Below are 20,072 nucleotides of genomic sequence, written 5' to 3'. Positions count from 1 at the left end.
TGTGGTCAGCCATGGACTTGGCTAGTCACACGCATAGCAACTGGCCGCAAGAATTAGACTTTTCGCTTGTGAAATTACTATAAGTTTATTTCAGTATTAACCTCTTTATATTAATTAGTATATAACTAAATATAAAAATATTAATTTATTAATACTTACTTCTCTCTTTTCCCCCGCTTCCTTTTAATATTTTTATATTTATCAAATACTATTTATTTTTAAAAAGATATCACTTTAACCTCTCTTTTATTTTATTTTTTTCTCTCTCGCCTCCTCAATTTCGTTATAAAAATTATTTTGATCACTTGTCGAAATATATCTACTTTTTATATCATATCAACTATAATAATTACACCACTATACCAATTTACAATGGAACACCGTAATAGTATAAATCGGTATGAGCACTCTCGTACAAATTTTTTTTAAAAATAACTATAATTAAATTAATATAAAAGTTATTCCACAAGTGAATGCCTCTAAGAGAACTACTACATCAATAGCACTGTTATTTCTGTGTGCTGACCTAGCAAGGTGCAAGATTTTTCAGGATCAACAAGCTTTTTAAATTTTATTCAGTAATTTTGGCCTTTATAACATTGCCTAACAAGCAGAAGAGATGCATCTCATCAAGGGGTTTGAAAGTAAGCATTGGAGAAAGGCATGATTCAACCTCTTTATCTTGTCTCTTAAAAGACCCAGTCTGCAGAGGCATAAGAAAGTTTCACTTGCACACGTGAACATGAGTTTGCTGCTTCTAGAAAGCAGAAAAAAAAGGTTTTTATTTGAAGACATACAATGACAGTATCAGCACATACAGATAGAGATCCTAACTAGATATTTTTCCCTAAGGGAGGAACTAGACTGATGCACTCGGCTAAAAAATAACATGTTTCTGCAGATGACTTTCCGCAACTCGAACGCAACGAAAAAAATCAGTCAAAGAGGAGTCAACCCAACAACACCTGTACACAAGCAACAGTAATCAAAGGACATGTTAAATGACATAATAGTTCATCAATGTCAATAAGTTTCGGGCACATAGTTGTACATGAAGAGAACTGAGCTTCAAGCAAATTTAAAACCTGGCAAAGATTCAGCCGAAGAGGAACCATTATATCACAAATATTGCAAAGACATGTCTTGATGGGAAAGAATATAGAAGATAGGAGAGAGAATTCATACAAGCATGAACTCATTTTTTGTCTGGCTAAGACATCTCTGTTTCTTACTTTGTCCCTCAAGATCAAGTTTATGCAGTGTACCTCTATGGATCACTAAATAAGAAATATGGCGGCCAGTCCTACTCAGGATGTCAATGTTATCAAAGTGTAATCCACATTCAATATTTTCTCAGCATCCTCCTCAAAGCAAAATTGGTCCATCCAGACGATGCAGTACTACTTATTCAAATGCCTCTTTTAGTTGGAACTACCAACGGAGTTAACATACTCCACCTAGGTCTCCATGCTTCAGAGATATTAACTCTAGATAAATCATACAGCCATGTCATCATTCATGTACAACAATTTTTTTTTTCACAATACCTCCAATTTAAAAATTAAACTTTGCTAGATGATTGGACCCTCCATGTAATCACTTTATACTGCCAGTCTTCAAATGCATGTCATTCTCTTTTCCATTCTATATCCTCTTAAAAAAACAGAACATTCATAACAAACTTGATCATAAAACTTTAATTCTTCTTTGTGTATCCCTATTGAGTCTTTCCTTACATTTGGCATTATGTGAAGATGATTCATATAACACCATTCAATTCTTGATAAATGTTGTATCAGTTAAACAAGGGTTTGAATCTATTCAAAAACAACACTCCCATTCTCATTTCTTTTGACCACACCACATTAAGTTAATATGATCAAGTCTGTTGTCAACTCTTGTTCCTACTCTTTCTTCTTGAAATTATGGAGAACAATGTTAGTTAGAATGTAAGTGCTAAAAAGTTTAGATAAAGATATCTTTTGGCATCAAAAACTAGAACAAAGAAATAAACATATTTCTAGGAATTGACAATTGCTAACAATAGCATACCACATGCCAATCTTCCTCCAGCGTTTCCGGTGCTCAGACTAAGTTCATGCCCCCCTTTAAACAAAATAAGAAGAATTAAAGAAGAAGAAGAAGAAGAAGGGAACAACTGTACTAAATAAAACACAGGTCTTCCATAAAATATTGTTGGTTAATTAGTATATATATTACCTTTACCCAAATCATCCTCAAGCTCATGAACCACAAATGCTCTTCCAACAACTGAATTTGATCCGCTCAAAGGAATCTAAGATTTCAGCACAACAAATCCACAATTTGTAAATGGTTTCTCATTAGCAAGCATCTACAGAAACTTCCAAGAATGGAGATAATATGGACACATGCATCCGCCAATACACATCCACAAAGAAGCAGGCATTTTAAGAAAAGAAGAAAAGAAAAAAGAATTGTTATAAGCATGCAATTAGAATCAACACATTATGTCCAGAATTCAACTTTTACCTGGTTATCCACAATCGTGGCCTCAGCAACTCCTACATTCGCACATTAGAACAAAACTAAGCAAGTCAATTTCTACATAATGCAGAAGGAATTTTAGACATATCTTTACGATATTACCTTCAGAGTTGGCAACTATGTTTCCCAGGTCACCCGCATGACGGACTTCATCTTCAGGGGCACCATGTGTCATGCCATTTGGGTTGAAATGTGGCCCTACATGAACAGTATTGTAGTTTATTAGTAAAAGTACCACTCATACATCCAAAATATGAGTGATCTTCTTTCCCAAAGTGAAAGATAATTTGATTACAAGATACTAGAGAGATGAATTTATTGTATTGTGATACCAAATGCCTAAACAAAGATGTCACAAATATCATGGTAATCATGAACCCTCTTTTCGCAATCATATAGTCAGCTAGAACATAACTCAAGGATAGCAAAACTCCAAAAGAATTTTGACTTCACCAGTTAATTACTGAAGGAAGAAATAGGTATATAGAACCAAATCTAGGTAGCAGAACTCCAAAAGAATTTTGACTTCACCAGTTAATTACTGAAGGAAGAAGTTTTGTTGCTGTTCTTGATCGTTGTCTACCTAGTGCCAACCAGTTGGCATTTCTCAGAGAAGGAAAATTTTAGATTGTAGACGAACTTGCATAAAATCTATAAAGCCACTTGGTGGATAAGTAATATGCAACCCATCCACGTAATGACAAAACATAAACAAACTATAGTTCTAGAGAAGTTGTCATTGCATGTGCATGCAAAACTAATTTAATTGGCATTAAAAAGAATAATATATCGCATGTATGACTATTAACTCATTCTAAATGAACTAACAAACTGCTTAAATACTAATTCAAATGGATAGTAAACCTGTAGATATGCAACCATTGGTAGTGTCACCAAACTCGTGCTGCAAAAGAAAACTTCAACACTTAGAGAATGTCATTCATCTAAGTTACACAAGGGAAAAGAGAAAACAAATCATGCAAATGAACACCAACAAGATGGAAGCCATGGCGACCAGGGGTAAGTCCAGTTACACGAACTTTCACTGTTGTAGGACCTGCCGCAAGTAAAAAGAAATAGTTGATATAGTATAATCAAAAAGCAGCTAAACTGTTTATAGAATATCAATTAAATAGTCAAGTATTCTTCATGAAAATACAGCAAAAATCAGTTACAAAGATCATAGTAGTAATAGTGGTCTCTTCTAGTGAATCAGCTGGTTAATGTCTAAGATACTACAAATCAACTTATGTCAAATTTGGAACAATTTCAACAATGAGAGTAAGTAGCCAGACTCATCTAACATCTTCAAGCATGACAAGATTTTCTTTTCCTCAGAGCTCAAGAGCTTTTGGAAAACAAACTCTACATGACTAGCTAGAGAGTCTAAGGTTGGATTTGATAAACAAACATGAAGATAAGAGAAGGTTTGGCCTTCAAACTAAAGATGATAGTAAATTTCCCATTTGAATTTCATACAGGGTCTTTTCTATTTATCCATTCAGTAGTTATGACTTACATAACTTTCTTCTTGTATTCTTAAAATATCGTACGTGCCATTGAATCTGAAGAACACATAACAACTATTCTACAGCTGCAAGTGGATTAAACCAACCCATTTCTGATCTTGCAGACTACAGAAAGTTGCTTTGTTTAAAAGAAATGTTGGATATAACCGCTATATACCACTAAACATCTTAATCTAAAACTAATACAAGCTAATGCATAATTAAAAAATAAGTAAATAATTTTCTAACCACCGTAATCTGCACTACGGAAAAATGAAGCTTGCCCTACTAAAATCACGCTTTGCAACTGAGTTCATAGGAAATAGGAAAAAAACGAAGCTCGTTTTCTCGAAATCCAGCTTTTAATTGCCACCTGATAAGCTCCGCCCCTTAATTTTACTAATAAATACGTCGAATTAAAACCCTAAACACACCGAGAGACCAAATCCGATCACGTTACTCTGATACCAAAACAAAACAGAGCCACTTACTATAAGTAGCCAAAAATGGAAGGAGGAGAGCTCAAAGAAGAAGAAGAACAAGAGGGGAATCAGACCATCGTCTTCCTGGAGAAGAGTGACGACGCCCTCGACGGCGGATGTACCCTTGAGGACGGCGACGGCCTTCTTGGTGGCGGCGACGACGGCGAGGGTTTTCCGAGAAGCGACCGAGAGGTGCAAAGAGGAAGACGAGGAGAAGGAGAGCTTGAGGGGTTTGCCGACGAGGGAGGAGTGGAAAGGGCGAGCAGAGGAAAGACGAACGAGAGGAGGAGAAGTAGTAGAGGAGAGAATGGTGTGAGTCGCCATTGGAATAGCCCCGAGACCAGAGAAGCGCGATTAGGCTTTTGCTCTCTTGCTGATAAGGTACTCATTTCACTCTATCTTTTCTTTATATAGCTCGTGGACACACACCATAACCAATTACGGTGTGGTGATTGGCCTGCTTCTATATCTTTCTAGAAATCTGGGTAAATATTTTTTTGGTAAAAAATAATAATAATAATTGCAATGATTGATTCAAGGATATGGCTTTCAATCCATATGCTATAATAAGGATAATCTTAATTAAAATGTAAAGCATCTGATACATCCGAAGCTAACCATGAACCTAAAACATATGAATTAAGGATGTATATACTTTTCATCTCACAGCACTTACAACCATATGAGCAATAAGAAAGCCTTTACAATCCAAGCGTTAGATGTATATGCATGCTACTTTTACAGGTAAATAACACATGGGCACCAATTTCCTGTGACATACTCTTACGTCTCCTTAATAATGAAATTGACGGAGTGCCCAGAATCATAATGTGGCATATATTACAATGAGATCTCGCAGCTCCGAGGTGATCGGGTGTTCCCACTGCCATTTCACCTAGGTGCAATCTTTCGTCGATTTGTTAAGCAATTTCACCTTTATGAAACCACATCTGTTGCTCATCTAAAGAAGTACATGGAGTATTGTCTGTGAAATACATAATACAGGAAGCTCAGATACCTGCATGTGAGAACCGACGAGCAATGTCAAATTATTAACAAGAAGGTAAATGAAGCTAACAACAAGCAATGTCGAACTATCTAATTTTGTATAAGAAAGTTAATGATGGTGTAATTTACTTCATCATGTGCACAGGATACTTCAATAAGTAGGAGAAACTTCAATCTATTATTGACCAGAGTTTCCTTGAGAGGAATGGACTCTGTCAAGACTCAAGAACCATGTTGTGGGAGCGAGCACTAGACATCTTCTACAACATAAAAAAGCAAACCAAGTTAGATATGTTGGATAAATCCTAAATAAAGCATGAGGTAGGCAGTGGTCAGATTTCACCTTGGGTGATTTGGATCTCCATGCATTAAATTACAGCTATCTTTCAGAGGTCAAAAGGTGCTAAACTGTGTATACATTGAATTCCTCACTTCATTGGATTGTCCTCATCATGCATACCTCCCAGTGAGAGAACTTGTAAAGCTGTGCCTTCGACAAGCCATGCAGTACGCTCTGGTTGATTCTCGAGATGATTAAGTGGATGCAGACTTCCATCATCCAATTGAACACCATAAACAAATGGAAGCCTCAACACAAGGAAGCTCTCAGGAGGTAGAATAATGCGACAACCAACACTGAAACGTGATTGCTGCTCACGGTCCAGAATACCTTGAGGCAGGCAAGATTCCTAATATAGTATAATGTGCATTGAAACCTCTTAGACAAAATAATAAGCATAAGGACTGTCAATCTACCTGCCTAGCAGTCATGTACAAGGCACCTTACTGCAATGAATAGTCAGAACTTTTACATGATCATAAAATAATTATAAAACTTCATTGATGAGAAAGAGAGTGCAGATTGTTGTTCTTATGGAAGTTTATGAGAGGGCACATATGAAAGCCTATTGTTTGACAATGAGTTAGTATTTCGAACTAGAAAATTAGATAACCACAACTAATACTTACAGTTCAAAGAACAATTATGAGACAACTAGCAAAAGAAAGGCATCATGGTGATTGGTACTTGCCTCAAACTGCACAACTGGGCATGTTGCCAATAACACAGGAAATTCAGGAGTCACCTGCATTACCAAGTGAAGAGGAGGAATTACAATTTTTAAAGAAATTAATAATGTGTACACACAGACTAGAAGTGAAGATGCCTTAGTATTGGAATGCTTTCCCAGATGTATATTAGTTTGACAACAGTAAAGATTTACTGGGATTGTGGTCTTGCCAGTATGACGTAAATTCCCAAATTCCAAATATGCAACATTACTTATGGATGCATGCAAGTGAAAAAGCAATAGCTAATTAATAGTGTTTACCAAAAATATCCGCTGAAGCTGTGACGTAGTACTAGCAAACTTGATTTTTTGGTGGACCTCTTTGCTAGAGCTCCTGCAATGCGGGCAATCCATATATATAGGCACTCTCCTATTTAAGAGAGAACATGCACCTCCACCATCGTCTAATCTAACATATTGCAGATTCTCTTCATAATTTTCATCATGATTAGAAGGTACTGCAGGCTGGAACTTTTCCATATCTGTCCTAGTGAACAGTGATGATCTATCATGCTGTTGGCTACTTTTAACCGATGTTTCCATCAGTCTGTTGTTTTTCATACTCTTTGCAGCCATAGTTGTCCATCCAGAAGAACCTTTAAGCACTTTGTCCTGCAAACTGTTCTTATTATCTAAATTTCTTTCAATATCATCACTAGAAGATTGCATTTTGTCAGACAACACTTTTGGAGAGCCCAATTCATTCAGATGCTCTGAAGTCAATAAAAATCGATGACCATAAGAACATTCATGTTCAAATCCAATGTAGATTATGAATTGTTGCAGGGGTTTACTTGCTTTTGGCCTTTCACTGCCAACATTTACTGGCACTATATTGCTACCTATCTGTAGAAAAGGATTTCCATCAGTTTGGCTGTTAGTCCTATTTGTGCTTTCCAATACAGATATATTTTCAGTTCGAGTACCTTGGTGATCATAAACTACTGCATGAATTTGATCGTCAGTTTGATCAGCTATACTTTGTTGTCGCAAACCCTTTTCCCCACTACTTTTCTGTTTTCTCTGCTGAAGTCTAGGAAATGTTGAATCCGTTATACTAGTACCAGCAACGACTTCAGAAAAAGGTTTTTTCAAAGTAAAGGTTGGAAGACCTTTACCAAAGCTGATATTTGAGTCAGTAATGGTTGTCGTTTCTTGTTGTTTTCTCGGATTTTCCAATTTTCCAAGCTTAGCTTCTCCCAGGACCTGACCTCCACCAGACTTCCCTTCAACCACAGCAGAGACAGTACTAGTAACTGGAGCTACACTCAGCACAGAAGATTTAACAGTAGCACCATTAGGCGGTGTGTTCTGTTTCCCAATTGAAATGGTCCACTTCAACAGGTACTTCTCCGTGGGACAGAAACCAGTTTGAAGCAAGCCTTTGGATGGTTTATAATATCTTGCTCCTCCAAGGCGCATCAGATGCCACTTGTTTAGAGGAAGAGGTCCTGTTTTGTTTCCTCTTGGAAGTGAAAGAGTTGGGAGGAGATCTTCACAGTTAGCAAAGCAATTGAAAGTGATATTTGCAATTTCAAAATCAAAAGGATCATCTCGAAGGCGCCTTGAGCGCCCACAAGCACATGCATGAAGGAAAACATGCCCACTCGAGTGTTGCTTTACAACATCTTCTGAGGATGATTTACAGTTCTTGACAATGTGCCTTGGGTGCATGCATGGTCTTCCTGTTAGGCTCACAGCATCACACAGTTGCCTTCCAGATTCCCAAATTGATCTGCAATCATCTTCCAAGTTCTTTGAGAATATTTGCACTGCTGGCCCTTTGACCATGGAATGAAAAGCCTGGAGTGCTTTCTCCAATTGTGCCTTGTGCATACTAGTGGGGTAACAAGCAGGCAAATCTTTCAAATAAACCTCCTTAGCAGCTGGAAGAGCTCTTTCGCACCAGGAAATAGAAAACCTCATATTTATCCCTTTGCTACTCTCCAAGCAAGATACAGCAGCTTCAACAGCACTAGTTCCTAATGGAGAGATCTGTGCTTCATGAGGCTCATTAGCACTTCTTTCGAGGGAAGGTTTCTTAATATTTCCCATGTCATTGATTAAGCCACTTTTGAAAGAAAGCAAAGCAGCTAGAATCATACTACTTAATGACAACCAGCTATCTAAACTTGGGAGTTCAGGTGCACTAAATGGCTTCCCAGCAGCAGCCGAAGCAGCTGCGGCAGCAGCTGCAGCAGCTACCATACCAACACCAACAACAGATCCACTGCTTGCATTACTTGAAAGGCTCCCCCTACCTCTTAGTGTGTCAGACTGCCTGAGTATAAAATCCTTTATTGATTGAATGTCATCATTACTCAAAAGCTGGAAATAGTTCTCAAGCGAAAGCAAATCTGGTGGTGATTTTGAATTCAAAGCTTCCTCAATAAGACCTGTCACAAGGTCCAATGGTTCACCCTTTTGATTTATAGATCTATCTAAAAGTGCAACAACCCTTGTTGCATCAAGTGTAAACAATGGCAGGGAACTCATACTGCCAGCACCTCTAGGACCAAGATGACCATGCTCTGCAACAATCAGGGTGCGACACTTCTTAATCAAAAAGCGAATTTGTGCCTCTAGAGAAGAATGCAGTTTTTTCCTGAAACTGCTTTCGCTTTTGGTCGCTGGCCGTGCCAACATTACTAAAGATCCAGAACCTTTACTTGTGGAGTTTGGCTTCACTAATCCACCTATACTAGAAGACTGGTTTGCAGGTGATACATCACCAGAATCCTCTGAACTGGGTGCAGCATTTGACCCATCCACTAGATCATCATCAAAAACAAAAAGAATGACCGGAGAGCAATGACCCGGCAGCACGGATGGATTAGAACTTGTGCCCGACATCAAAGAAATTGCAGAACCATGTCGATTCTTAGAACCACCACGTCGGCTAGGGGAAGCAGACGATGCTCTTGGAGCAGTTGGCAGTGAGTGAGTCGAAGGTGCTTTTGATAGCAATGTAGGTGCTATTTGTGATCTCAAAAATGGTAAGAGAGCATGCTTTGCAGCTTGTAGCATCCGAAACTTTTTCAAAATTTGGACATCGAAACGAATACCTTCATGAAGAAATACAATAACATGGCACACCTGATACAATTCACAGAATAACCTTAACTCCCTTTTTTTCAAATAAAAAAAATCTACTTGGTTTTATTATCGGTAGAATTAGAGGTTTTAATAGACCAAGGACAAGCCAATAGGCCAAAACACCTATAAAATACTATATTCACACAAACCCTAACTCAACATTAAAGAACTCAATAAAATCAAGTAGAACGAACACCGCAAGCCCCTATTCTTTTACTGGGTTCTTAAAATTATTCACACAAAACCTAATTCAGCAAAAAGAAAGAAAAAATAAAGAAAAAGAACAAGATAAAGGAGAGAAAGGACTCACGGAGAACATGAAGAGCATTCCGCGGAGGTCTCCAGCTTCCCAATCCTCCAAAACCGATGCGACCCCATCATGCCCACCACCTGTTTGGGACAATGACAGCAACACCAACGGCGAGATTAACGACGAGAACTGCAAGAAGACCATCCCTTTCTCCGGGTCATGGTAATAACTAATCCTCCTCCGCCGGAACCAGTCCTCTTCTCCGAGACCCAACTCGGAATGGGTGGTGACCAGATCCTTGTCGAGCCCGCCGGAGCCAAAGACGCAGGCGTCGAGGATACGGTTGATGAGATTGGTCACGTCTGTGGTCGGCTTGCTTCCTATGAAACCGACGACCACGACGCCATCGAGAGGAAGAGAAGAGGTAGTTGCTGTGCTGGTGGTGGGATTCGAAGGAGGAGGGTTTGGAGCAGTGGAAGAGGAAGCGGAGGCGGATGAGGGAGGAGAAGAGCTTGCAGGAGGAGGAGGAGGCGGAGGTCGGATTAGGACGCGGACGGAATGGGGTTGCTCCATCGCTGTCGCCGTGGACTGGGCGGAGCCGCGGCTGGTGAAGCCCGAGAACCCGGTAGGGTTAGGAGGATCAAGAAGGATTTGCCTGCACTGATCTAGACCCGGATCCGGATCTTGGCATAGTACCAACCCCGATCCGGCCCAAAAACCAACCAAGCCCAATGCCCTAGCCCATGGCCTGGTCACCTTCAGAGCTAATTCTATTACTTTCACTCGCGCGTCAGTATACCAATACATCGATTATATATATTAATTATTGCTGTTTAACTTGCACGATCAATATCACATGATCGCAAACATAGACAAAAATAGGGCTACACAAACTCGAGTCCATTTTATTTTCTAGGCTTTATAAATATATAGATATATAGCAACTCAAAACTTCCAATTATACATTTGACCTTCTTTTATCTTTCAAGATGCATGTTATAATCCTCTCTAGATATATGCCTATGCAAGTTTATCCACATCATCCAAGTCATTTATACAGAGAATATCCTAATTCTAACAATGATGAAGACATCTAGACCCCTAGATGTGGGCCATGGAGAGTTGCAATTTGCAAATGGCCAGCTCTGTGATTGAACTCATGGCATGTGCAGGGAACAACAACAACGTACATGCACGGTACATCACATTAGTTTTTATATTATTTATTTATTTGTTTTTGTTAGAGTGAATGCATCACATATTAGTTGAAGTAGCATTAATATACACATACATGAGCAGCCAATCCATATTCGAACTCATAAATGCCTCCATTGGTACCCTTCCATCTCATTCCCTCCTCTTCTTTTTCTATGTCTTAAAAGTGCCCATAACTCTGCATAGCCATCTCACCCCAATGTGAGGAAGAAGAAGAAGATAAAAAGAAATTATTTTTATGTCTCTGTAGCACTTCGAACCACCCACCCACCATTACTACTCCTATCATTAGTTGTCAGCCTGAGGTAGTTGGAATGGGACTTCTCTGACACCAGCAAAGGTGTCGCCTTTCTCCTCCAAAAGCGAGTTCTCTTTGTAGGGGAGGGAAGATACCGAGAGATGGAGGCGCGAGCGAGGAGATTTGGGGTGCAAGCGGCAAGCCCTGAAAGGACCAAGGTCTGGTCGGAGCCGCCGCCGAAGCAGCCAAGTCTACACCAGGGAAAGAGGATTCCGGTGGTTTATTACCTCTGTCAGAATCGCCGCCTCGAGCACCCCCATTTCATCGAGGTCCCGCTCTCCTCTCCTGACGGGCTCTATCTAAGAGGTAATGAGATCTAGAAAGGATAAAGGAGCAATCTTGGATTCATTTTGGTCTGATTTCGATAATTCTTTTTGTTGTTTGGGTAGATGTAATTAACCGGCTAAATGTGCTGCGAGGAAAGGGCATCGCTTCCATGTATTCATGGTCGTGTAAGAGGTAATTGAGAGGACCCAGATGATAAAAACCGTATCTTTGCGTTTCTAGATTGGTAAATTAATCTGCGGGGTGGTGTCGCAGGAGCTACAAGAATGGTTTTGTGTGGCACGACCTCTCCGAGGACGACTTGGTTCTCCCTGCGCGGGGCAATGAGTATATTCTCAAGGGTTCCGAGCTCTTGGATCGATCCCCACCAGGTATTTTACGAATTGCCAATGAGAATCTTCTCTTCTAAATTGTTAATTCTAGTAGTAAACCCAGAAGAGTTCTTCAATTGAAAACCCAAATATATCTTATATACGTTTCTTATTTTTTTGGTCTTCTTTTAGATCAACAACATCATGGCTTAAGCAGCCCGAAGAATGAGAACCTGAAACACCAGCAAGAAGGTTGTTCTTCTTACTCATCTTCTCCCATTGTTATTAAAGAGGCAAAAGTTTCACCACCAGCAGCATCACCTCCTATTTCTTCTCTCCGAGAGAACGAGCAATGCTGCACTCCTAATTCTGGCTCTTCCAGTGACTGCTCTCCGGATATTAGGGAAAGAAATGCTCCATCATCGGGGACAAGCTCCCCAAGCCTAACAGAGTACAAAGTCTACAAGCCCTTTGTAGCTCATGATGTTTCTACCCAAACTGATGATAAAGGGAATAAGACTCTTCCGCCGGAGATCTGCATCAAGAGGGTCTCAACAGATGATGAGCCATCGGATCCTGAGTTCCAAGAACACTACCTTAACCGGACTCCTCGATCAAAAGAATGGTCTGAGATAGTTGAAGCATCGCCACCACCAACTTCATCTAGTGCTTTGTCAGGTGGCACAGTAGATACGTTAGAGTCTCTAATAAGAGCTGAGGTTAGCAAGAGGAACAGCTTTAGGACATTGGCGGAGGAGGAATTTTATGTCCCTGAAGGGGCAAAGCTGAAGGCTCCAAATTTGCTTATGCAGCTAATTACATGTGGTGCAATATCTGTCAAGGGTCACCGAAGCATTGATCTTGTGCCGACCTACAGGCCGAGATTTACTCAAATGTGCTATCCATCTCAAGCATTTTCATCTCCAATGACACCAGGGGATAGTGATCACATATCAAATACTCCAAGGTTGACGAGATTGAGGCCAAAAGCAGAATACTTCAGTGGAAGCTTGCTTGAAACAAAGATACAGGAGGGAGCAGGGAGACGGGTCCCCACTCTCAAACGCTCTTCATCCATCAGTGAGGACAGGTAATCTTGGCATAACTAATTGTCAACAATATATTCTATAGTCCTTTCTGTATGATTCAAATCTGTGAATCATTTTGCTTTTCGAGGAGCTTGAATTCATCGTTCATGACCAAAACTCACCTGTCTGGTTGTTCAATTCTGGGTTTAAAGTGAATCAGAAGTGAGCTGAATATTGTTCTATTGATAGCTGTCTTGTGATAAAGTATTCGGGACCACTGATTCAATATCTCAAATTTGTAATTATCTGATTTCGATCTGGTTTTCCAAATTAACTAGCTGATGTCCATATTCCTTAGTTATCACTATAGCTGGCTTGAATTTGGGATCTTTACTCCACAGGTCAAAGCATAAGGAAATGTTCCAAAATAGTAGAACATAGACATTCTTATATGACACAGTTTTATGAAGGATCTGATTCATTTTCAGATATGATTACTTTTGCATGTTATTCCACAATGTGTTGCACCCCCTGCATTATTGGTCAATTAGTCCGTGGGTCCGAAATATTCATTTGGAAGTAATTATCTCTCTTGGTGTTATTGTTTCTTTTGTTTTGGATTCTATTACTTTTCCTAAAGGAATGTCTTGCAGAACTTACAGGATCGCTGGCTTGAAACGGGATACAGAAAGCTCAGCGCATTCGGCAAATTCAAAATGTCTCCCACAGATGATCAAAGTGACACCATACAAGCAGTCAAATAATGAAACATTTTCGCCACCTATTTCAGCCAGAAGGAACTCCTCAGCAGGGTCAGAAAGCAGCAGATCCACACCTCCCAGTTCATGGAAGGTTGGAAGCAGAAGGATGTCCGAGTCTTTCCCATCGAAAGGATCTTCCATGAGGTTAGAATCATTCAAAGAAGAAAAGGAGAAGGTATTCAAGATCGAAGAAAGGCAAGTTAAATGCTCCCCATCTATCTTAATAGCAGTCATTTTATTTTCCTCTTAAGCTGTCAGTTTGACATTGCTCCATCTTAATCCTACAGGCTTGCTTCTGGCGCAAAGGTTATTATACAATCTACATCTCTATCCAACGACGACAATTCTGATTGACCGTAAGGGGTCGCTATTCTTATTTGTCTTTCCCCTTGTTTTCTAGGCAGCTGCTTTCTTTACAGATGAGCTTGGAGGTTGGGTTGTAACTGTCATAGAAGTTGTAGTTCCATTCCATTCTATTCAATTTATGAACTACAGTGGTGGCTTTTGTCCATTTAACATAAATGAGTTGCCCACCTTTGATGCAATGCCAGAACTATTGAGGACTTTGGGCAAGTTGCTCATCAACCTGAGGACCTTATTAGACTCTGTCAGACGTCTATTTTAGAACGTTGTACCTGTCTTTAGGGTGATAGCAAGCACTTGCATGTGCCCGACTACATAGCAGCTCTGAATTATTGTGGTCCTGAACAGGATGTCAAACATACCCTATCCAGTTGGAAGCTTTTGAATTATAGAATTCAAACATTACAATTATTTTTTAAGGTTATTTACATAAATGCCACCAAGAATTTTCAAACTATCTTTATTTTCATTGCTTGCTTTAAAATATTATAATTACGACTAAAGTATTTTGACCTTTTCTTTTAGAACTAGTATAATGGTTAGTCTTTAACCATAGTTTAAAAGAGAACTAAAATTTCAATGCTAAGATAGAGGGTCATCTTCCTTATTTCAATTCTAAGTTAGAATAAGAAAATAGGGATAAGAAATTTTGTATGTATGATAATAATAATAATAATATTGTAGGAATATTGATTAGATTAATAGTTATATTAGATTCAGTGATATTTAAGAAAATAGGGATAAAAAGATTTCTAATTCATATTTTTATCCATAATTTAGAAGATAACTAGATTTTTAATGTTAGGATAAAGGGTCATCTCCCTTATTTTAAATCTAAGTTAGAATAAGAAAATAGGAATTAAAAATCTGATATCCATGCTAATAATAACACACAGAAATTTTAAATTCAGTAGCATTTAACAACAAACTAAAAAATAAATGGATTCCTACTTCATCTAAATTATCATGCATTAAGATAAAACTATTTTTTATTATGCTAAATGTTTAATAAAACTTTTAGTAATTATGATAAAACCACAAAAATAACGAAACAATTTGATTTAGGGTTGCTAGGGGCCGCGCGTGCGCGTACCCCCTCTGCCACAAATTATGACGTCCACTCTCCCACTTGGGGAGATGGTAAGCCAGCGCTCCTCCCAAGTGCAATGGAGGCCGCTGACCTAGGCCATGAGCCTTCTTGATCGCCCATCGACCCCGTCCAGGTAAGTATGGAGAAACGTCAGCCCATCCCTCCTTCTTATAGACCTTGGACGTCCTCCGCTCTCTCCAACCAGCCGATGTGGGACTAAACCGCTCCGTCTCTCTCTCTACATATATAACTCCCTCTGATTGGTGCCACGTAACATGGCTCGCAGGAATGGACGGACGGTATCCCTTTCCTTCTAATCGTCATCAGAGGCCACAACGTACTTAACAAACGGGATTAAGCTTAAGTTTACATAAACTAGCGGACGAGTGTAATTAGTTGTGTGAGACTCAATTTAACCGTTTGCACCCTCTATTTTATACTATTTTTAGTTTGACACCTGCATATTTAATAAGAGAAAATTAACTCAGGAGTGTGTCTTTTGTAAATTTTTAAACAATGGTTTGAAGAACTCAGGACGAGCCCTGGCCCAAGGCGTTAATCCGGCCCATTAGTGAACAGACTTGCAGTTTACTGTTTACACCCTCTAATTTCACTTTTTTATAAGCAGGGTGTCGTTCTGGCGTGAACTAGAATAAGACTCATAATGGAAGGTGTGAAAAGAAAATATCCCACCCAGCATTGTGGACCTTGATGTTGAGATTTATAATATTTAGTGGGTTTCATCGTTAGGCCCCTGAAAATTTAACGTCAACTGGGCCACTAAGGCTAGGCCTAGATAGTGATGGACTGGTCTCGTGTTTCCTGGAGTGCTCTTTGAGCTTTCTTTATCACCTACATGAGCTCAATCTAACTATGAACGCACTAATCTTTGTATAATAACTTCTTTAATTCCTCTTTATTATGTTTCACCAATAAAAGTAGTAATAATTAAACCTATTTGTGACCGAAAGCATATTAAAACTCTGGTTTGAGTTCCTTATGGTTGGAACTTTAATTTAGTTGTTCAAACTTAACCTATTTAATTAGTTTATAATTAACTTATAGGTTATGATCTATTACAAATAAGCTTATTCACGGAACCCCACAGTACCTCCAGTGCCTGAATTCCTGTGTGGAAAGTTGGATTTTATTAAAGGCCATTTAAGAGGATTGAGACAAGTCCTAAGATTCAAATTGCTAAGATCTTAGGGATCAATCTATTATTTTCCTGTGTTACTATCATATTTTATTTTTCATTTAAGATATATATAACTTTGACCAGAGATTTGAATCTACTTTTAAGTTAGTGGTTCACGGATGATATGATTGGAGATTGGAAACTTTATTTTCATTCCGTAATTTAAAAGTGGGGTCCTTTTTGCATATAACCCACTAATTTCACTGCCTTATTGCAGAATCATCCATCATCATTGAAAGTAATTAATCCATTCTTATGTTTAGAGAGAGAGAGAGAGAGAGAGAGAGAGAGAGAGAGAGAGAGAGAGAGCGAGAGAGTAACTATTCTGAGTCAGCAAATCTTAGATTCTTATCTTTATCACCAAATAATTCAAGCTATAAAAAGAGGAGAGATGCTATGATTAATTCTCCTTCACAAGTTTACAACTTACAAGGAATACGTGAGGAAAGGACAACAACAAACAAACCAAAGGCATGCATGCAAACCTCAAAGCTTCTATCAACAAAGTAGTACTAACACAAGCTCACCAACTTAATCAAACCTAACAATTTAAGTGAACACATGTAAAACCCTATATACTTCTCACACAAACCCCATACATCCTTTCCTTGGATCTTCACAACATAGCATTAAAATTAGTCCATACTTGTGATTCTTTTAGACTACATTGTTCTCTGAGGTGGAAGATGGCAGTAGTGGTTGAGCCAGAGAAGAAGACTTAAATGAAGCAGGAGTTGATCTAAGTCCATCATGCTCATAAGTACTGGAAGAAACCAATGCAGTGGCCTCCTTGGCAGCAAATGCTTTCTCTTCACTCTTTCCCCATAGAACTAAGTAGAGCCCAATTATGATAAATACTGCACCTATTATCCTGCATATATACATACAATTAAACGAATGACAAATTAAAGATAGAACTAGCCTGATAGTTTTTGTATCATGCATGTATGTTAAAAATTAGGTATTGTAGTACCCTCCAAGGTAGAACTGCTCCCTTAAAGCAATGGAGGCCATAATGGCAACAACTAGGGTCTGGACCGGCTGGTAGACGGCGACGAAGACCGGACCACCTCTGTCGATGCACCATATCTGAACGGCGAAAGCGACACCGGATGCGATGAAACCCTAGAGTTTGATTCATATTTTGTGTTAGTACTCAGTACATAGCTTATAACTTTGTATATATCTGAATATATATATATATATATATTCAGATTTATAACTTCTTAATTTCATGGGACTAGCTAGGCATGCTCAAGGCCAGTGAAAGTATTACCTTGATGCATGGCAAATGAATAAGGAAGAGATCTAAGGTGACATATTGATTTGGTTTCGACTATAATGATGCCATTTGCGAACTTTTATATGAATATCTGAAAAGCTAAAGAGAAAGCATGAAATAAAGGCTTATCTCCCATTATGTCTACCACTAGTTGTCTCTAAAGATGAAAGCCAGCCAAGTCCAAAGCTAGCTTTTTCCAAGAAGACTATGAATTCAGAAAAAAATACTGTAAAGCTTTCTATACCTCTTCCCCCTTGCAAGGGTGCATACTAGTTGCTATCCAACTTGCAAACTATATGCAACCATGCGTATAAAAATAAAATTTAAAAAAAAAAGTCTTTAACTCCTTACGGCATATAGGATGGTGAAGAGTTCTGAATCAGAGTGAAACATCCAAGCTTTGGCATCTCTCTCAATGAAGGCAGCAATGACCAAGAACTGGATGACTCCAAAGAAGCAAGTGTAGGACGTCACGGACAACCTCGCCGGATACTTCTTCAGCACCGGCGCCTGGAGGACGAGCCAACCGGACCACGACAAGCAGTGTCCGATCAAGTATATGCACCCAAGCGTCCAGTTCTTCCCCTCAGCGTCGCCTAGCCATAAGACCGCAGGCGGTGACGATGAGGATGAGGAAGTAGTTGCTATACTGCTCGTCCGATCAGTTAGGGCATGCGAAGGCGCGAATATCGCCGGCCCTTTGTATAACGTTATGATCGATGCCCCGGCGACGCAGGCTAAGGTGCCGATGATCTTCGCAATGCCATCTCTTCGATCGATACGGACCTTCTCAATCCTACATATAAGATCGATTAAGACCTACTGTTCTCTTTCAGCTTAAGCTCTTACAATAACATCGTACCGTAGAGCAGCGGCCATGACGAAAGTGATCGCTGGAACAGAGTTTTGGATGGCGGAGGCGAAGGTAGGAGAGGTGTTATCCAGACCAAGTAGGTAGAAGCCTTGGTTTGCAGTTATACTTCAATAATGAATCAAAGATATTAACATAGAAGAGTATATATATATCAACTTCTGATGACAAAGAAAATAATACGTACCCACAGAGTGCAAGTAGGAAGAATTGAACAAGAAAATTTAGTGTGATGGCTGGCCTGTCCTTCCTACACTCACACATATTAATTATGAGAAAAATATACATATATATATGTATGTAGATGTATAAAATGAGTTAGTGGTCATACTTCTCGAGGAAGTAGGCGAAGGGCACGAGCAGGATCAAGGCGATGATGTTCCGGTAGACGGGGAAGACGACCTTACTTATCCCCATGTTAAGGGCGGCGCGGGAGACGACATGGAAGCCGGCGTAGCCGAACTGCAGGGCCAGCATGGCCACATGCAGCTGGACCCGTTCCGGTACGCCGCATATTTGCTTGGCATCGGCATCCGCCATCTCCGATCACTATCACCACCACCACTTCAAAAGAAGTAGTCCCAAGAAGAGAGAGAGAGAGATGGGTAGTAGAGAAGTAGAGAAGTGAGGAGTGGTAGGGGGGTCTAAATATGGATGAGAGAAGGGGGAAAAAAAAAGAGCCACATTAATTCTCTGGATTTATAAATATTCATTGGGTCTATACGAATTTTTTATGAGTTAGAGAAATAATTTGATAAATAAAATACTAAACTGTAGGCATGGATGGATGGATGGAATGGTGAGATGCAAGTGTTTGTGCGTGCTCTTTGGCATTTGGTCTGAGGCGACAGCGGCGAGCGCACTACGAGGGAGGGATGTTGATCGATCAACTTAGACGACCATAATTGAGGAAGATGGCGAGATCGGATAGGTCGCACGACAAGAGTTTATTATTATTATTTTTTAGCATATGCCACCTTATATATATATATATATAATGTGGTTTTGCGGTTTGGACCCTGTATTTGTTTTAATTGCATCATTCTTTCTCAGAGGGACTAGTGAGTAATTAAGTCTTCTTTGTTATTTATTTATGGCCCAAGCTGGTTGGAACAGTTGTTATAAAGAAGGAATTAATCCATTTCTTCGATTCTTTTTCTTCTTTCTTTTTCATTTAAGGACAGAGCTAAATCTAAGAGAGCCTTTTATGATTAGGTCCGGAAGAGGTAGATATATTTTAATGTGGTTTCCACTACTACTCCACTCCCAGATTAAAGTTCTCTCACCACTTTCCCCTCTCTCTCTCTTCCTCGCATCCGCCTCATGGGGCGTCTTCAGGTGCCAAAGCATTCTCCTGCTTTAAGGGACATCTTGCCCTCCTCGATTGAGACAACCCATCATGTAACTAATCCTCCACAAAATCCTACTCC

At 39.4% G+C, this 20,072-nt stretch overlaps 4 protein-coding genes and 1 non-coding gene across 7 annotated transcripts; 1 reads left to right on the top strand and 4 right to left on the bottom strand.

Moving 5' to 3' along the window:
* Window positions 1-653: 653 nt before the first annotated feature.
* On the bottom strand, window positions 654-4,909 carry LOC140777594 (superoxide dismutase [Cu-Zn], chloroplastic). The gene is made up of 8 exons (XM_073121811.1): window positions 4,591-4,909; window positions 3,522-3,583; window positions 3,391-3,430; window positions 2,629-2,724; window positions 2,512-2,543; window positions 2,221-2,296; window positions 2,053-2,106; window positions 654-965 (listed from the first exon to the last, which is right to left on the bottom strand). The coding sequence occupies exons 1-8, from the start codon at window positions 4,838-4,840 to the stop codon at window positions 940-942; spliced, it is 636 nt and encodes a 211-aa protein (XP_072977912.1). The 5' UTR covers window positions 4,841-4,909; the 3' UTR covers window positions 654-939.
* A 135-nt stretch (window positions 4,910-5,044) lies between these two features.
* On the bottom strand, window positions 5,045-10,762 carry LOC140777581 (uncharacterized). Of its 2 annotated transcripts, none has more exons than XM_073121801.1 (6): window positions 10,001-10,762; window positions 6,856-9,690; window positions 6,556-6,609; window positions 5,868-6,213; window positions 5,654-5,781; window positions 5,045-5,534 (listed from the first exon to the last, which is right to left on the bottom strand). In XM_073121801.1, exons 1-4 carry the CDS (start codon window positions 10,745-10,747, stop codon window positions 5,953-5,955), a joined length of 3,897 nt encoding a protein of 1,298 aa, XP_072977902.1. In that variant the 5' UTR covers window positions 10,748-10,762; the 3' UTR covers window positions 5,045-5,534; window positions 5,654-5,781; window positions 5,868-5,952. The 2 variants fall into 2 exon arrangements, with proteins under 2 accessions (XP_072977902.1, XP_072977896.1); XM_073121795.1 differs by having other exon boundaries at window positions 5,046-5,534; window positions 5,654-5,784.
* Window positions 10,763-11,174: 412 nt separating this feature from the next.
* On the top strand, window positions 11,175-14,599 carry LOC140771893 (protein SOSEKI 3-like). Of its 2 annotated transcripts, none has more exons than XM_073113724.1 (6): window positions 11,175-11,759; window positions 11,843-11,912; window positions 11,994-12,109; window positions 12,242-13,139; window positions 13,740-14,033; window positions 14,126-14,599. In XM_073113724.1, the coding sequence occupies exons 1-6, from the start codon at window positions 11,555-11,557 to the stop codon at window positions 14,190-14,192; spliced, it is 1,650 nt and encodes a 549-aa protein (XP_072969825.1). In that variant the 5' UTR covers window positions 11,175-11,554; the 3' UTR covers window positions 14,193-14,599. The 2 variants fall into 2 exon arrangements, with proteins under 2 accessions (XP_072969825.1, XP_072969817.1); XM_073113716.1 differs by having other exon boundaries at window positions 11,206-11,759; window positions 13,731-14,033; window positions 14,126-14,598.
* Window positions 14,600-15,272: 673 nt separating this feature from the next.
* On the bottom strand, window positions 15,273-15,432 carry LOC140777726 (U1 spliceosomal RNA). The gene has a single exon (XR_012107074.1). It is a non-coding gene; the product is annotated as a U1 spliceosomal RNA (small nuclear RNA).
* Window positions 15,433-16,812: 1,380 nt separating this feature from the next.
* LOC140771905 (protein WALLS ARE THIN 1-like) lies at window positions 16,813-19,273 on the bottom strand. Its single transcript, XM_073113735.1, has 6 exons — window positions 18,974-19,273; window positions 18,830-18,892; window positions 18,634-18,750; window positions 18,123-18,567; window positions 17,463-17,614; window positions 16,813-17,360 (listed from the first exon to the last, which is right to left on the bottom strand). Exons 1-6 carry the CDS (start codon window positions 19,180-19,182, stop codon window positions 17,147-17,149), a joined length of 1,200 nt encoding a protein of 399 aa, XP_072969836.1. The 5' UTR covers window positions 19,183-19,273; the 3' UTR covers window positions 16,813-17,146.
* Window positions 19,274-20,072: the final 799 nt, after the last annotated feature.

The sequence above is a fragment of the Typha angustifolia genome, chromosome 2, assembly GCF_048772165.1.
Source record: "Typha angustifolia cultivar Huaian chromosome 2, ASM4877216v1, whole genome shotgun sequence".
NCBI lineage: Eukaryota > Viridiplantae > Streptophyta > Magnoliopsida > Poales > Typhaceae > Typha > Typha angustifolia.
The sequence above is the reverse complement of the archived record's forward strand: the minus strand, read 5'-3'. Positions and strand labels throughout refer to the sequence as shown.

What these genes read in the sequence shown, in the direction of transcription:
- LOC140777594 (XM_073121811.1), bottom strand. Translation starts at nt 4,840, where the DNA reads ATGGCGACTCACACCATTCTCTCCTCTACTACTTCTCCTCCTCTCGTT. An exon ending in TGAGGATGATTTGGGTAAAG is followed by an intron (nt 2,107 to 2,220) that starts GTAATATATATA and finishes TTTTGTTTAAAG; the next exon opens with GGGGGCATGAACTTAGTCTG. An exon ending in TGGAGGAAGATTGGCATGTG is followed by an intron (nt 966 to 2,052) that starts GTATGCTATTGT and finishes GCTTGTGTACAG; the next exon opens with GTGTTGTTGGGTTGACTCCT.
- LOC140777581 (XM_073121801.1), bottom strand. Translation starts at nt 10,747, where the DNA reads ATGTATTGGTATACTGACGCGCGAGTGAAAGTAATAGAATTAGCTCTG. An exon ending in GAATGCTCTTCATGTTCTCC is followed by an intron (nt 9,691 to 10,000) that starts GTGAGTCCTTTC and finishes GAATTGTATCAG; the next exon opens with GTGTGCCATGTTATTGTATT. An exon ending in GCCCAGTTGTGCAGTTTGAG is followed by an intron (nt 6,214 to 6,555) that starts GCAAGTACCAAT and finishes ATACTATATTAG; the next exon opens with GAATCTTGCCTGCCTCAAGG.
- LOC140771893 (XM_073113716.1), top strand. Translation starts at nt 11,555, where the DNA reads ATGGAGGCGCGAGCGAGGAGATTTGGGGTGCAAGCGGCAAGCCCTGAA. An exon ending in TGACGGGCTCTATCTAAGAG is followed by an intron (nt 11,760 to 11,842) that starts GTAATGAGATCT and finishes TTGTTTGGGTAG; the next exon opens with ATGTAATTAACCGGCTAAAT. An exon ending in TATTCATGGTCGTGTAAGAG is followed by an intron (nt 11,913 to 11,993) that starts GTAATTGAGAGG and finishes GTGGTGTCGCAG; the next exon opens with GAGCTACAAGAATGGTTTTG.
- LOC140771905 (XM_073113735.1), bottom strand. Translation starts at nt 19,182, where the DNA reads ATGGCGGATGCCGATGCCAAGCAAATATGCGGCGTACCGGAACGGGTC. An exon ending in TTCCTACTTGCACTCTGTGG is followed by an intron (nt 18,751 to 18,829) that starts GTACGTATTATT and finishes TCATTATTGAAG; the next exon opens with TATAACTGCAAACCAAGGCT. An exon ending in GAGCAGTTCTACCTTGGAGG is followed by an intron (nt 17,361 to 17,462) that starts GTACTACAATAC and finishes GTATATATGCAG; the next exon opens with GATAATAGGTGCAGTATTTA.